Genomic DNA, 16,482 nt, shown 5'->3' with positions numbered 1-16,482 from the left:
TTCTTCACATCTTTGTAAGTGATTTCATTTATGTATCTCTATTGGTCTTCCTATCTCTTTCTCTTCATTGCAGACTTAAAACAAGAAAACCTATTGGCCAAGAAATAAAGATATGCGACTATGGAGATGGGGGAGAAGCACACGGGATGATAAATGACCCACAGTTTGATGTCCACTGTTTGGAAAACATTAGAGAAATACACGAAACAATTGCTTTGCGAGTGGAAAGCCAATCGAAAGAGAGAGAGAATATAGGGGGAGAGAAAGGGAGAAAGGCAGAGGCAAGAGGGAGCAATAGAGGGACAGAAAGAGGGGGAGAGAGCGATAGAGAGATAAAAGGGGGGGGAGGGGGAAGAGAGAGAGATAGAGGAGATAAAGAGAGCAAAAGAGAGTGGGAGAGAGAGACGGAGAGAGATACAGATCCTGGATAATTAATCTTAACTCATTTAAACTAGGGACTTAGTTTTTCTACAATTCAAGAAAAACAAAGTCAGCATGAATAACTAGGCTTTAGGGATTGGTGTGATATTAGGTGAGTGAGAGCTTCATCCGTCTTTCTCTGTGTGAGATCAAGAGATTGAGTGCATGTGCTTCCCTTCGCTATGTGAGTTGCTGAACTGAGAGAGCTAGGTTCCAACAAGTAATATTAGAACTAGGTTGGTGGCCCAAGAGATGTGGTGATGTCGAGACAAGGAGGGGTGCCAGTATTAGAGGCTGGTAAAGGCTCCATTGTGGATGGAGACAGAGACAACATGAGAGTGCCCAAAGTGACGTGTACGTTGTGAGTCTCTACTTCCTTCCCTAATCTTTCTAGGACGAACTATCCTCTATGGACGAAGAGGATGAAGATATTGCTCGTGTCGTATGGGATGTGGGACACCATCATCAAGGATGATGTGCGAAGGATGAACGATCGTCTGGCTATGCCAAACCACTTTTGATACTATTTTCAAAGATCAGCAGCTTAAGCTTGACAAAGACAAAACCTCTAAGGAGACGTGGGAGATTCTTCGAGTGATGAATGTCAATGTTGACCGAGTGAATCAATCTCAAATTCATGCGTTGAAGCAGGAGTACAAAAACCTAAAGATGGATAAGGATGATTATGTTGTTGATTTTGTTGGCAAAATATCCAGGATGGTGTCAGATATGTGAAATCTTGGAGAGAAGCTCACCGAAGGCAATGCCATTGGAAGTATTCTACAAGCAACGCCGGCAAACTTTGACAATATCACCATGGTTATAGAACAGTTTTGCTTTATCAAGTCAATGTCACTTAAAGAAGTTCTGGGCTCATTGGAGGTGAAATAAGACAAACTTTGATAATGAAATGTAGTGGAAGACGAGCAAGAACTTCTGGCAAGGCATCATGGAAGACATAGTCATTAAAGAGGTCGAGGTCGTGGAAGCAATAGATGATGCAAAGATGGCGACTACAATCCCCATCATAAGTCAAAGTAAAGTGCTATAGTTGTCACCAACATGGATATTATGCAGCAGACTGTCTAAGTGACAACAATGAAGACAAGGTGGATAAACGGCCAAGCTAACAGATAGAGTACATAAGCATGTATCTGCTCTCTGGTAGGCCATCACATAGGATCCATTGATGTTATTGTGAGGATGTGAGGTATCAAGATTAAGGGGGAGCATTAGATAATTAATCTTGAGTCAGGTGAATTAGGAAATTAGTTTTTGAACAAGTCAAGCAGTAACAATGTCAGCATGGACAACTAGGCTTTAAGGAGAGTGCTAGCTCAATAGAGTGCGAGTTTCATCTTTCTCTCTGAGTGGGAGATCAATAAAGTGAGTGTCTGTTCTTACCTTCTATGTGTGAGTTAGTGAAGTGAGGGACCTAGGTTCAAACAATAGATAGGTAGACAGATAGATACACATATACACATATAGATATATAGATATATAAATAGATTAGTAGAAAGATAGATCGATAAATAAATAAGGTTATTTATTTCTAGAAAGATATGTAACTATATATATTTATAGCTAGATACATAGACAGATAAATAGATAGATAAAGAGTCAGAGATAGAAGGAAAGAGATAGGATAGCCTCGGGGAGAAAGGAGGTGAAAAGAGAAGAAAGAGAAAAAGTGGGAGAGATGCAAATAAAAATGAAATCACAACAAGAATAGACAGGAAACAGGAAAGATAGAGACTTAATATGGAACTAAGAAATGTGAAAGACACTGAATACCTGACAAAAAAGAAAGGAAACGGAGAACAAAGACTAGAGTAATAATAGATAGATGATGGGAAAGAGTTGAAAAAGAGACATAAGAGAGATACAGATGGTGAAAGAGGATGGAGAGAATGGGCTGGGGGAGGCTTGGGGGGGGGGGGGGGAACGGAAATACAAAGACATGTTCTCCTCAGTTTCTATTTTTTATAAAACAACCAGAAAGATGACTCTGAGTAACTCAAAGACAGAGGTAAGAACATTAATTGAGACTTCGATAGACCCTGCTGAGAATTCTAGACATTCCTCTTGCCTATAGGACATGCACACACACTCGCTTTCTTTGGCATGCAAGCTCTCTCTCTCTCTCTCACATCCCTCTCCCTTTTCCATGCGGATGCCTCTTTCTCCCGCTCTCTCTTCTCTCCATCCGCCTCCTCCTCCAACTCAACTTCAGATTCTTGTTCATCCTTTTATTCCAAAAATCCACCCCTCACTACCTTCCCTTGCTTCTGCAAATCAAGTTCTCTTCCTTTTAGCTTTAAGAATCCGAGCAGCTCACCCAAGACTTCATCTAAAAACAGATAGAAATGCAATGAGAAGTAATCTGAATATTGAATACATAAGAAAAAAGTTCCACCCCATAGCCCTTTATATAGGGCACCCAATTGCAAATGGAAATAGAAAGTAGTTCTAACTAACTCATGATAGGAGTCCTAGTATCAGAGGTCGCAGCCACATCACCATTACAATTCGTGATGATGGATGGTCATAATTAATCCTGCAAAGCAGAAAAGAAAGAGAAAACCCCCAAATCTGTTTTACATATAGAAATCCGCCCGCTAAGGCAGTTTACGTCCATCCACGGTAAGACTAGATAAATCATTTAGTCTCCTCCTCGATCAAACTTCTCCGTGCCGACATCCTTGACACCAAGGCGCTCCCAATTGATCATCTGCGCTCCCAATTGAGATCAGTTTTTCTTCTAAGCCGTGAAGAATGAAGTGGTATTGAATGTAGATGTGTTTCGTTTGGCTGTGATGTGCTAGGTTCTTGCTCAGGATAATGGCCAATTTGTTATCCAATCATAACTTCTCAGTTCCTTATTCAATACCTTTTAGTTAAGTGATGAGTCAATTTAACCACAGACCATTACAGGCGTAGTGGTAGCAGTAATATATTCTACCTCACATCAGGATAGTGCCAAAGTTTTTTGCTTCTAAGAGGCCCAGTTGATCTCGCTTCACCAAAGAAAAATACCTTCCCAGAAGTGCTTTTTCGATATTGCTCATCAACACCAAAATCACTATCAATATATCCTATTAGCTATGCCTTCGTTTGACCCTTCACTTAGACTAACCCATTTTTAATTGTAGCTTAGAGGTACCTCAAAATTTGCTTGAGAGTAGTGAGATGTTCTGATGTAAGATGCTTGATGAACCTGCTCAGAAATCCCATGGAATAAGTCAAATCAGGCTGTGTATGAGTCAAATACCTTAGACTTCCAATCAGGTCAGAAATAGGTTGAGTCAACCAATGAGCCATTTAGTTGACTGAACTTGACTCTGACTTTGAGAGGAGTATGCACTGAGTTGCATTCAGTCATTTGTGCAAAATTCAAGATACTCTCTACATGAGTGCTTTGAGATAGGGTGATCCGACCTTCTTCGTGACCCACTTTGATGCCGAACTAAGAACATAGATGCCCGAGATTGCTCATCCCAAAGTAGGGCCTCACCTGGCCTTTGAATTCACTGATGTCACTATCTTTTTCACCTGTGACAACAAGATAATCTACATACACCTTGATGATGAAGTGAACTCTATCCGAAGACTTCAAATAGATAGCTAGTACATACTTGCTTCCTTTGAACCCAAGTGATACAAGGCAATTGTACAATTTAAAATACCCTGTACAAGGGGCCTGCTTGAGACCATAAAGTGCCTTCTTTCACTTCAAGACATTGCCTTCCTTTTCCTTGAGAATGAAACAATCTGGTTGCTTGACATATAGCTCCTCCTCCAAAACTCCATTTAAGAAAGCCAATTTTACATCTATTTTGAGCGAGAATGGCAATTACGACACAAACTGATTCAAAACAGACCAGTGTAGCAAATACCTCATCAAATTCAAAGCCATGTTTTTTAGAGTAGCCCTTCACAACTAATGTCGCCTTTTGTTGCACTACTTCTCCGTGATTGTTTCTGTTGAGCTTAAAGAGCCACTTAAGCCCAGATGGCCTGCGACCAACTGTAGGTATAACCAACTCCCATGTACGGCTTCGATCTATTGCTTACATCTCCTCCATCATAGCCATTGACACTGCCTCTTTTTGAGAAGCTTTTGCATAAGTCGCAGGCTCTTCAGCGGAAACCATGCAGTCTTCTAAGTCCTCTACAATTCGGCTGGTTTCCCCATACAATTGAGTAAGTGACTTTAATTTTCTGGGTTAACTTTGCTCGGAATCTGATGCTTGGACAGAAGTGAGTTCTCTAGTCTGAGAATGAGTTTCTTCATCTTCAACTTTAGAGGAGGTTTGCTCATCGTCTTCTTTATTAATAGGAATAATAGGAAAAATGTAAGCTCAGAAGTTTTCTCACCTTTATTTTTCCCGTCTGACTATGCATCCTCTTCAAAATAATATCCCCCCTGATATGGACGGTACCATGAAGTGAGTGAAAACAGCGGTAGGCCTTAGAACCCACTTCGTACCCTATGAAAACCATTGGAGAGCTGCGGTCTGAAAGCTTCGTTTGTGGAGTCTTCATTGGCCCCAAAATTTCACAAAACCTACTCTAGATTCATGAAGCTTTGAGGAGAAATTATGTTTTCAGTCGTGATTTGTGGTCCCTATATCTTGGTACCACATATCAGGGTACTGATGATCAGTCTCAGAGCCTTGCAGCAGAGTTTCACTTAGAGCTTCCTTTATTGCCATGAGGAGAAAGGATGGTGTGGCCGCCTAAGCAAATGGGGCCGTCGTCACCACTGCTGGAGTGGACTTAGCCACATATGCCTGATCATCTCCCTCCTTCTTTGCACTCCAACATTCACATGCAAATGACCGTATTACTGGCAATTATAGCATTGGATCTTCAACTTATTAAATGATTTTTTCTATTTGTCTTTATCAGGTGGGTGAATGCGTCCTCGGCCTCGACCTCTGCCTCTTCGTTTGTTGTGGCTGCCATGACATCCTCTTTTAGGTGATGAGGATTCTTTCCCAGTTGATAACTTAGCTTTGCTTATCGCCTTGTCCAATAAGGCCTGCTTCTCTTCACGAGACTCTCGCTGTTTGAGTTGCAACTCATAAACGTTGAGAGAGCCAATGACTTCATCAAGACTTACCTCTCCAAGATCAACATAGTGATCCAAAGATAGCGTGAGAATATCAAATTTAGAAGCCGTCGCCCACAAGAATCGCCGCACCACTTCTTTCTCTCCCAAACATCCTAAATCAAAGTCAATGTGCGTGCATTTCATGCAAAATCCACGACAGACTTAGTCTTGGCCATAGTAAGCATTTTGAAGTCGCGCTTCAAGCGTTGGATGCAAGACTGCATCACGTGATCAACGTCAAGATTCCTCTGGTGGAGGATCTCCCAATTTACTTTTGCCCTCCTTTTAGCGTCAAGAACCACTAGTAGGTCTTTCGGAACACCTCTAATGATTATGAAGAACGCTAATTGGTCCTTCTTTGAGACGTTCTCATTGACGATTGCATGCCACAAGTCATGAGAATCAAGGTAAACCTCCATAGATATAGCCCAAACGTGGTAGTTTGTCTTTGAAAGCTTCACGGATGGCGCTGGCACCTCCATCTCTCCACCACGCTTGCTGGAGGTACACATCTCGCTAATCTTCTTTGTCATTTGTTAGTTTCAAGAAGTAGAGAGGCTCACCCAATACTTCGCCAAAAACACATAACAATGCAAGAAGTAATCTAAAGATCCATATCCTAAAAAAAAGTTCCGCCATGTAGCCCTTTATATAGGGCACCCAATATCAAAAGGAAATAGAAAGGAGTTCTAACTAACTCCCAACAGAAGTCCTGGTATCAGAGGACGCAACAACATCACCATTATAAACTTGAAAAGTAAGGGAAAAGATCAATATCTGTTTTAGCCAGCAAAATCTGCCAGCTAAGGCAGTTTTTGTCAATCCAGAGTGAGACTGGATCAATCCTTTAGTCTCCTCCTAGGGCACAGATAATGCTTCTTCCTTCTGCCATTGGCCAATGGCACAATTTCTTTCTTCGTGTGTTAATTAGGTTACGAATGAAGTAGCTATCTGCATGTGTATAGAGATAATTTATAATTTGCTTTGCCTTTTCTGCATGGACATATTGTGGTGCAAAGGGATGAAACTCTAATTTATATCTGCTAATTCTTTTCTAGAGCTTACTTAATCATGGAGGGGGACCAAAAAGCGCTCGGTGTAGCGCGTAGGGATGGTGTTGATGGAGCTGGTACGGGTGACGATGCCGACGGATCCAAGCTTAGGAGATGGTTGGGGAAGCACTGCGTGGGTGAAACAATGCCGACAGGTCCCCCCATGGAGGTGCAGCTTGTCGACCCTGTTGGGCGCAAACGCTTGCAGAAGTGTACTTGGACGTGAACCATTGCAGAAGATGTCGAGGATGATCCCAATACAATACGAGGATAAATACCGAGGTGTAGTCATTAGCCTCGTCACGTCCTCACGACATCACCATCAAGAGAGCGCTAACTCCAGGAGATAGGGAGAGAGGGAAGAAGAGACTTCTAGTTCGAATGAACTTTCAAGAAACTCAACTGAACTCAAAGGGAGAAAAGAGAATACATCAAGGGTAAGTGGTGTAGAAGTTTTAAGGATGAAGCAATTTTGGGGGTGATGAAACCAAGAGAAATGGGGGGCCTTTATAGGCACAACCCATGGCCTAAATTCCCCCCTAAAAACTAGGCACGATCCTATTTTCAATGATGTCCTAAGTCATTCTACTTTCTAGGATGTACCAAGTCAACCCCCATAATCATGAAACTTAGGGCTGGGGGGTTTGACATTTTCAACAAACCCCTTGATAGGTTCGCCAGGTTTAACATTTTCAACCTGATTAGATGTTTTGTTTTATCTTGGGGTCTCTAATGTTGTGGATATAGTGAGCTTATTAGTCTGACTATTGTTTCTTTATGTAAGTGGGTGGATGTCCACACTTAGGGAAGGGGCATACATCTTTTAAGGTCGATTGGGTGGGAAACGGAGCAACTACAAAGAATAAAATGCGTTGCATAGAGTAGGTTTTAATAGTGCAAGCGTTGCTCCTATCGGCTCTTTGTTTCCATGATGAGCCGCGGTTTTAATAGTGCAAGCGTTGCTCCTATCGACGTTAAGAATACCTTTATTCATGGTGATCTCCATGAAGAGGTTTATATGGCCTTGCCTCTCGGCTATGTGTCTCCTTCTTCCGCACCCCCTTGGTTTGTCGTCTCAAGAAAGCTCTCTATGGCTTAAAGTAGTCTCCTCGGGCTTGGTTTGGTCATTTTATACACTCCATGAAACTCTTTGGATATTCTCAGTGCAATGGTGATCATACCCTCTACTATCGTCATTCCTCGTCTAGGGGAGTCACACTGCTTCTTGTGTTTGTGGATGAAATTATCATTACGGGGAATGACTCACATGCGGCAGCTCACCTTGCTGGTGAATTTGATATCAAACATCTTGGCCTCCTCCGTTACGTTCTTCGCATTGAGCTGGCATACTCTACGACTGGAATCATCCTTTGCCAGAGGAAATATATTACGGACCTTCTTCAAGAGCTTGGAAAGGTGGACTCCAAACCCCTTACCACTCCTATTGAAGTGAATCACTGGTTATCTCTGGCGGAGCATGAGGAGGTTGTTGACCAAGGACAGTATCAAAGATTGGTTGGTAAGCTGATATATCTAATTCACACTCACCCTGACATCGCTTATGCCATGGGCGTGTTAAGTTAATTTATGCATTCTCCAAAAGCAAGTCATATGCATGCTGCCAACCGCATACTTCGCTATCTTAAGGGTACTATTGGTCTTGGTATCCAATTCAAGCATAATGGTGGTCTCCAATTGGACGTCTATACTGATGCCGATTATGCTGGTTCTCATGTTGATCATCGCTCAACGACGGGTTACTGTACCTGTCTTGGTGGCAATATTATTACATGGCGTAGTAAGAAACAATCCGTTGTCTCTCGCTCTAGTGCTGAAGCAGAGTTTTGTGCCCTGGCACAAGGTCTCTACGAGGTGTTATGGCTCACCAAAGGACCACACAAAGGACCACGCTAATCTTATTGCAGAACTGAAGCTATCGTGTCATCAACTTACTCAAATTTTTTGTGATAATAAATCAGTTATCAACATTGCCCATGATCCATTGCAACACGACCACACTAAACATGTTGAAGTTGATTGTCATTTTGTAAAAGAGAAGCTGGAGTTGGGACATTTTTGCATTTCCTACACCCCGTCTGCCCATCGACGAGCTGATATTTTCACCAAAGGACTGTCTACCCCACGTTTTCAAGAATTGTGCGACAAACTGGGAATGGATAACATCAACTCACCAGTTTGAGGGGGAGTGTTGAATAATCTATATGTTTCTATTTTTCTTTTTCTCTGTCAATATCTTTCTTCTGTTTTTCTCTCTCTTCTATTGCTCCTCAATATGTACCTTCTTGAAGAGAACCCTAAAGTAAGGTGTTTTGTTTTCTTCTACACTTTCTCTCTCCTCGGATCTTTCTCTCTCCTCAAATATTTCTCTCTCCTCGGATCTTTCTCTCTCCTCGAATATTTCTCTCTTCTTGGAGCTTCCTCTCCCCTGAGGATTCTTCAATATAAATGAAAAGACAAGATGTATGTTATCAACATTGCTCTATTAATAATCTTGGGGAAGTATTTTATTAAGGTATACAAGTCCTCGCCATAGGGAATGTCTAATAAGAATTGTTGAACTTAGAGCACATCTAACAGCATCCAAAACCTTGTCCATATGACCCTCTAGGCACATGTAATAGTCTACTTAAATAATCAATGGCCTAATAGCATTTATTGGGCTTACCTTTTCAATAAACTAGATCATATATAGATAAATTAGTCAAGTATTAATCAATGAATTGATTGATTTATTCCTTAGCCTGTGGGGTGCTAAATTACACACCATGCCCTAGAAGATACAAAGGAGTATGTCAACTCTCACATGGAAGCTTTTTCGATATTGGTGATTGTGTATGTTTAATCCTTAGCACACACGAGACTCCATAATGACTTAGGGCCTGGTTACCCTCAAACCTTAATCACTCATTTTTTAAGTAGTGATGCACAATGAACTCATATGAAAACATATTTTATGAGATTTCCCCTCATTTGCCTGATGCTCATTTGATGAATTAGGGTACAGTCAATCTTCAAACCATGATGCATAATGAAATCATTTGAAAACATATTTTCTGAGATTTCCCCTTATTTGCGTGATGCTCATTTGATGACTTAGGGTCTAGTCAATCATCAAACCATAGTCGGTCATCCCATTTAGTACTGATGCATTCAGAAATAATCAGAGAACTCCTCTATGATATTCCACTACCTTGGCAAAGGACTTCATGGCATCGTCTTTCTTGAGCCTTCCTCTTCTTATACTAGGGTCAATAGTGGCATCTTACCACTCAATCATCTTAGTAAACTTCTTTGCGCACCAAGCTAAGCCTATTTGAAATTCTATGATTAGAAACTTCTAGGTCATTGTCAAAGTACAACCATCTGTCTACAATGATTCTTTGGTGTCTCAGGTCTATAGACCACTTACACAGTCATGATGTGAATCAACCTGATCATTATTTAGGTATAAAACCATAAGGGAATTCATATGGATCAATTCAAGGAACTCTTTTTGCTATGTAGTACCCATTATCTATCCTAAGTGTATCCACACTCATGGCTACAATATCAATTGTATTTATTATATGAATGTGACTAGATATTGTTATTCAAGATGGAAATTTTAATGTTTTCCTTGAGATCCTTTGAATAGGAATATTGAGGTCACGTTGAAAGAGTAGTGATCTCCGTACTATGATCTCATCATAATTCACTTAGTTGGATAATAAATACATTTTATTAATGAACAATTGATGACATGTGCAATGTGTGGCTAGCCTTCTAGCCACATGTATTTCCAACATGTGCATCACATCATATGCTATATAGATTTAATTTTCTCATTAGAAACATGTCATTGTGTCATTCATTTGATGGAGAAGTCATATAAGTGCCAATATTCTAGTGGTCATTGTGGGGGAGGGGTTGCGCCGAATGAGTTATATGGTTGTACACTCTTGAACTGACAGCCACAACTTAATCACAACACACATTCCATGAGGTCTTATGTGATGTATTGTGATGATGTGTGGTGCGGGTATCATGCAAATTACAATGTTCATGGCTGTGTGCTCAACGTTGGATCAGTAGTGCAGCTTCTGTATTGGGTCTTAAGGTGTCTTTAAGTGTATTATTTGGAAGTGTTCACATACTGCAGTGTCACCCTCTTGATGTGCTCCAAGGTGGGGCCAAACGCAGATGGGATGACTTATCATGGCTTTGTGCTCTCTCTCTTTGGGAGGAGTCACCAACTTTGCACCATACATGCAATGAGCAAACACGTGCTCTAATAGTCCCATGTGCAGCAGATGTGACACACTAACATGGAGCATGAGATTGCATTGGTTGTGCCTGAGCGCAATGTTGGCGATCACAACTGACCCTGTCCTAGAGAAGACATTCACATAGATATTCAAGGTATTACACAACCCATGTAAACTAGGACTAACGTTTCATAACACACATTATTAGTATCTTTACAAATTTTATGCGTGTTTTCAAGCTAAAAATGATTAAATTTATTTTTAGAATGATTTTATGAATTTTATGCATTCTTAAATATTTTTAGGGATTTTTATGACATCAAATTCTGAAAGAATATAATTTTTTTAGTCAGAATATAATTTCTCTGGGATTTTATGACATTAAAATCATTAAGCTATGATTTTTTAAAGTCAAAATACACATTAATTTAAAATTATTGCGCTTTTATTTAATTTAATATGAATTTTAGAATATTTTTAACCCACATGTAACCTTTTAATTTGTCGAATGGTGACTGATAAGCCAAAAATAGGGGTGAAAATTACGCAAATTTTTTAGCCCTTGTCGTTGTGAATTTTTGGCTTATGCAATAAAATTTATAAAACTCTACTTAATATGTATAGTGATAAGTATGAGTGTCGTCCAAGGGAGGCAAGTAGGAATTTCAATTTGATTTTATTTTTGGTGTTTTAGATCCTAATTAGAGTGAATTTGATCTTCAATGAGGATCAAGTCACCCTAATTAGGTGAGAATTTAGAGAGGGGGGTAGAAGAGATGAGATGAAAAGAAGAAATGTGGGCTCTAGATTGAATTAACTGATCCAATTGGATGGATCAAAGAATTCAATTAGAGAGGTTGGAAGAAATTTTTGATTTAAGTTTTGGTTGGTTTTGAGAATTTGCTAAATCAGAAATAAAAAAGGAAATCTTAATCTCCTAAGAATTAAAACTAATTTTTTTAGAGTTTTCTTTTGGAATGCAATTGAATGCCAAGGTAAATCCCTCAATTTCTCCTCTCAATCCTAATCAGGGCTTGTACATGCCGCTCAAGCCAAGCGATTTAGAAGTTCAGATCAGAATAGAGATGAAGAAACAAACAACTTAACCTAATTCATTCAAAATGCATAAAAGTTCAAATACAATCAAGGAAAAGAAGTACCAGATAACTTGATCCAAGCTAGAGCTCCTCCCTGTCTTGCAGCTGTGATAGAGCACCATCCAGAATGAGCTCCCCCTCTCGAAATTTAGCTTTTATACTTAGGTTATAGGGTAAAAATCACCATTTTACCCCCGTTTAGTACTTAATATTTATCTATCAATGTAGGCTAGATCTGAATGCGTACAGATAGAAAGAGGGGATCAAGACAAACAAATCCATAAAAAAATCATCTCAATCGAACTTCAGGATCAAAAGTTATTAATAAATCAATTTTAAACCAATTTAATCCATTGGATTTAAAATTGATTTATTTATTAGTTTCGTTTTTAAACACGCAATGACGTGTCGCTCTCTCATTGGCTGGCGATTTTGAATCCTCCTTTTGCAGAAAAGTCCTTAAAAGCCTGGAATTGCTTTTGACGCCCAAAAGTAATTGCGATATATCTGGCGCACTCTCTCCTCCGATTTCTCCTAAAACATTAAAAATATATATTAAAAATTGCAATAAAACCCTAAATGATTTTAAATAGGATCTTTACGCCTGCCGTGGCATCGAGAGTTTCAGGGTCTTTTTGCAACGAAACGTTGCAAAAAGGCCCCAAAAAGTCTAGAAATTGCATAAATACATTTTTTTCTCTTATAAATATGCCCTTTTTTCATAGAATAAATGCATTTCTTCTTGAAATAAATCCCAGAAAATTCCTAAAAATTCGTAAAAAATTCTAGAAAATTCTAGAAAATTCCCTGATTAATTCCCATGTTGATAAATGTCGAAATAAACTTTTGAATGTGCCATTTTCATCCAAAAATAATTATTTCGAGCTTCAATAAATCCTTAAAAATTCATATAATTAACAGAAAATTAGGGAAAAATCAGAAATTACTTGGAAGCATTATTTTTGTGTAAATATATGATAACAACCCAAATTTAAGCCTTTTAAATGCATAAATCATGCTAATAACATGAAATAAAGACCGAAATTAGGGTGTTATCAGTGACCAAGCATGGCTAGGGATAACGATTGGCAATGATGAATCAATAAGCCTGATTAAAGATTGTCATCTGCCAGTCATTAATATAGACCGAGATGGTATTTAAACTAATGATTTTTGTTTTACTTTTTCTACTGTTGGGTGACTTGGACGAATAAAAAGGGGACACTTTTTTTGCAATGAATGCAGCAGTGGAACCGAGGAGTGAGGACTTAAAAGAATCATATTTTCTTTCCATTTGACCATTCATCAACTACAGTTGCATTGATATGTCACCAACACAAGGCGCCATGTGTACACATGGCACACACGTGTACACATTGCACACATGGATTATCTTTTTATTATATTAAAAGGGGAACACACTAACATGTTACACGTTGATGCGCAGCCACATTAGTAGCGACACATGTATTAAAGACTATATTTTAATAATATAACAATTTTTACTATTTTGTCTTTTTCCAAGGGATGACACTTGGTGTGACGAGAACCCTCGATCACGGATGACGAGGAAGAATCTGATCCAACCATCACATTTAATGAGAGGATGAGACAAACCCTATCCAAACGACGTGAAAGCGCAGACGAGGATGAGGAAAGCAAAATCTTTTGATTAAATCAACGACCAAGAATCGTCCAACTTTCAGGCTTCATATATGACTATGCAGAACTCCGATTGAGCTGAAATTTTAAGGGTCGCTTCATATTTTCATCCTATATCTATTCATATATCTGGATCAATAAGTTGAGCTCCCAATCTTTGTAACAAACATCTCTAAGCCCTTCTTCCTCTTAGAGAGATAGATTGAAAGAAAGTGAAGTTTTGAAGGTTCATCAAGAGTGTCTTGGTGTCTCCAGTGCTCGGATAGGATCAACAGTGACGTGGGGAGGTTGATCTTTATCAGGAAGATACCTTGATTCAAGAGAAATATAGGGATCTAAGGCTAGTCTCTTATCATACATTGATTCTTATTCAACACACTTAGGTAGTTCCACTATCGCCATCATCCATTACTTTTATCCATTACAGTATTTTATATTCCCAAGGATATTCTGAAATAACTTTTGTAATCTCTTGTGGCATCTTCAATTTGAACTACGGGTTAAACTGAAGGTGGCTGGGTGCGTAAAGAAGTAATGACTAAGATAATACTACCTTTACTTACTTATTTTTTAGGGAGAAATTCTTAAAACTTTCTTGTCCAGACTAGTAGATAAATGGCACAAAAATTATATTGCTTGGAGAACCCACTCCTAGTCTAGTACACATACCTTTGGTTTTCCTGTCTTCTTATACATAAAGTAACACCATTGAAATTATGGACTTAGGTTTTTCAAATGGGCTCAGATACAGTGTAAACCGTTGGGTACATAATTAGAGGCCTCGCATACAGTTCGAGCAGAATGGACTAGACACGCTAATTACAGATTGAGATATTCCATGTGACCTAAGTTTTCTTATTCCGTAAGGCATACTGACCTAATTTCTTGGCATGTGGCTCTTTTCATATAAGTACATTCGTTCATGTTACGTTAATGTAGGTTATGCATCCCAGTGAGTTATCCATTTGTTTGAACCCAAAAATAAAGAACTTATATGTCGTCAAAACTTTTAATAACGGTAGTAACCAATTTGCCTTGAAAGCTTTTACCCGGCATGTTGATGTTTAGCATATATTTGGTTGTTTTTATTTCTTGCTGTTTCCTGAACTCCGAAAACGTGTGAAAAAGAATATGAAATTGAACTATATTTTGTTCGTATATATATTCTCTCAAATCTTCGGGCCAACTGTCATCCCTCGTTTTAAAACTCCTCTCCCTCTGGTATATATTAAAGCCAGTAATCCCTCATTTTTTGCTCAATAAAGTTTGCTCAATCCCTCCTTGGTTCACAATACATAAAAAGATAAATAGTTTGATAAGATTGATAAGGAGGTGAGGAGAAGACGACACTCATGGATCTCTCCAATGGTATTTGTGAGTGATTTGCGGAGTATCCGAAAGAAACATGTAAAAGTTAAACTGCACCACGTTATAAATACAGTCCAAACATAACAGCGAGAGACATTTCTTCCCAGGATATTCTTCGACAAACAGCCCTCCCTTGGAATTCATGGGCCCCTTGCTGATCTTATTCGACAGAAACTTGTAGTATGCGGTAATAAGACAAGACGACACCGTTCAACTTGGGCACTTGAAATCCGGGGGAATATGCTTCCCGCAGCCATTAACCAGAAGGTCAAGACAGATGGGAAGAAGCAGGTTGATGCTGAGAACCTTTGCGCGGATGGCAGTGCAGAGGCACAACGCAGCGTCCAAGTCTGCAAGTCCGCTTAGAAGAGGACAACAAGTATCAGCAGCTCTGCGACCGATGCTGATGCGAATCAGCCCTCCCAGAACATCGACACAAGCACTAAGTTTTAGGACGTTGATAGGGCAGCCCCTGACTGGCGTTGGCGGCGTCGGCGTTGGCGTGCATCGTGGGCACGGGACGTCCTTCGGCGGTGAAGGTGGAGGAAGATATGGCGGAGGAGGGGATGGCGGTGGAGGAGATGGCGGAGGAGATGGCGGTGGGGGAGATGGTGGCGGGGGAGATGGTGGTGGAGGAAATGGCGGTGGAGGGGATGGCCGTGGAGGAGACGGCGGTCGAAGAGATGGCGGTGGAGGGGATAGCGGTGGAGGAGATGGTGATGGAGGAGATGGTGGTGGGGGACAGGGGACGGGTTTTGGCGGTGGCGGAGGAGGTGGTGGAGAACGTACTGGTTGAGGGCAGTAGTTACAGGCTAGTAAGGGAAGGATGTTGCAACCAAATACGAGGAAGAAGAAGAAGAGAGAGTTCTTCATCTTGTTGATGCTCGCACTTTTCTATTCACTGAACACTGAAGATTGGTTGGGTTTGTACCGCAGTTTAGGCCTTTCCCCTCTTTTTATAGAGGACTCAGTCCTTGGAGTCTCCTTCTCTCTCTCTGTCTGCCGTTCTTTCTCTCTTTCCGTCTCTCTTTCTCCCTCTCACTCTTGCTCTCTATCCCTTTTTTGTTGTCTCTCTAATGAGCACTTTGTCTATCCCATGAGCTTTCGCTGTCTCGAGTTATAGCGTAAGGCCGGTCGGCGTATGAGGACAAGCGAGGCCCATGGACAGGATTCGTACGTGGGCTCCCGCCGGAGATCATCGTTCTCTCATATTTGCCTGTTTTCCATTCGGTATTGAATCTTCGTCCGATGATTGGCCCTCTCCTTCGGAGCTCCAGTGGTTTCTCCTCAACGATTCGACGGATAAGATAACGCTGTGGTTGTATCATGCATGAACCTGCCAAGGCTCGTTCACACCTTCGTCAGTGAATGATTTCGTCTCTCTCTCTCTCGACCTACCTCTAACCGTAGCTATCCCTCTCTTATTCTCTCTTCCCCTGTCTCTCTCTAATTTTTTCTCTCTGTATCTGTCTATCTTCATCTATTTTTCTTACTCTCTCTAC

The 16,482-nt window shown here is 40.3% G+C and overlaps 1 protein-coding gene across 1 annotated transcript; it reads right to left on the bottom strand.

Moving 5' to 3' along the window:
- Positions 1–15,020: 15,020 nt before the first annotated feature.
- LOC144704844 (uncharacterized) lies at positions 15,021–15,922 on the bottom strand. The gene has a single exon (XM_078577400.1). It carries the CDS (start codon positions 15,851–15,853, stop codon positions 15,191–15,193), a length of 663 nt encoding a protein of 220 aa, XP_078433526.1. The 5' UTR covers positions 15,854–15,922; the 3' UTR covers positions 15,021–15,190.
- Between the last annotated feature and the right edge of the window lie 560 nt (positions 15,923–16,482).

This window comes from Wolffia australiana, chromosome 6 (assembly GCF_029677425.1).
Source record: "Wolffia australiana isolate 7733 chromosome 6, ASM2967742v1".
In the NCBI taxonomy this organism is placed as follows: Eukaryota; Viridiplantae; Streptophyta; class Magnoliopsida; order Alismatales; family Araceae; genus Wolffia; species Wolffia australiana.
This window is presented reverse-complemented; position numbering and strand designations above follow the sequence as displayed.

Coding starts and splice junctions, on each gene's coding strand:
- LOC144704844 (XM_078577400.1), bottom strand. CDS start 15,853: ATGAAGAACTCTCTCTTCTTCTTCTTCCTCGTATTTGGTTGCAACATC.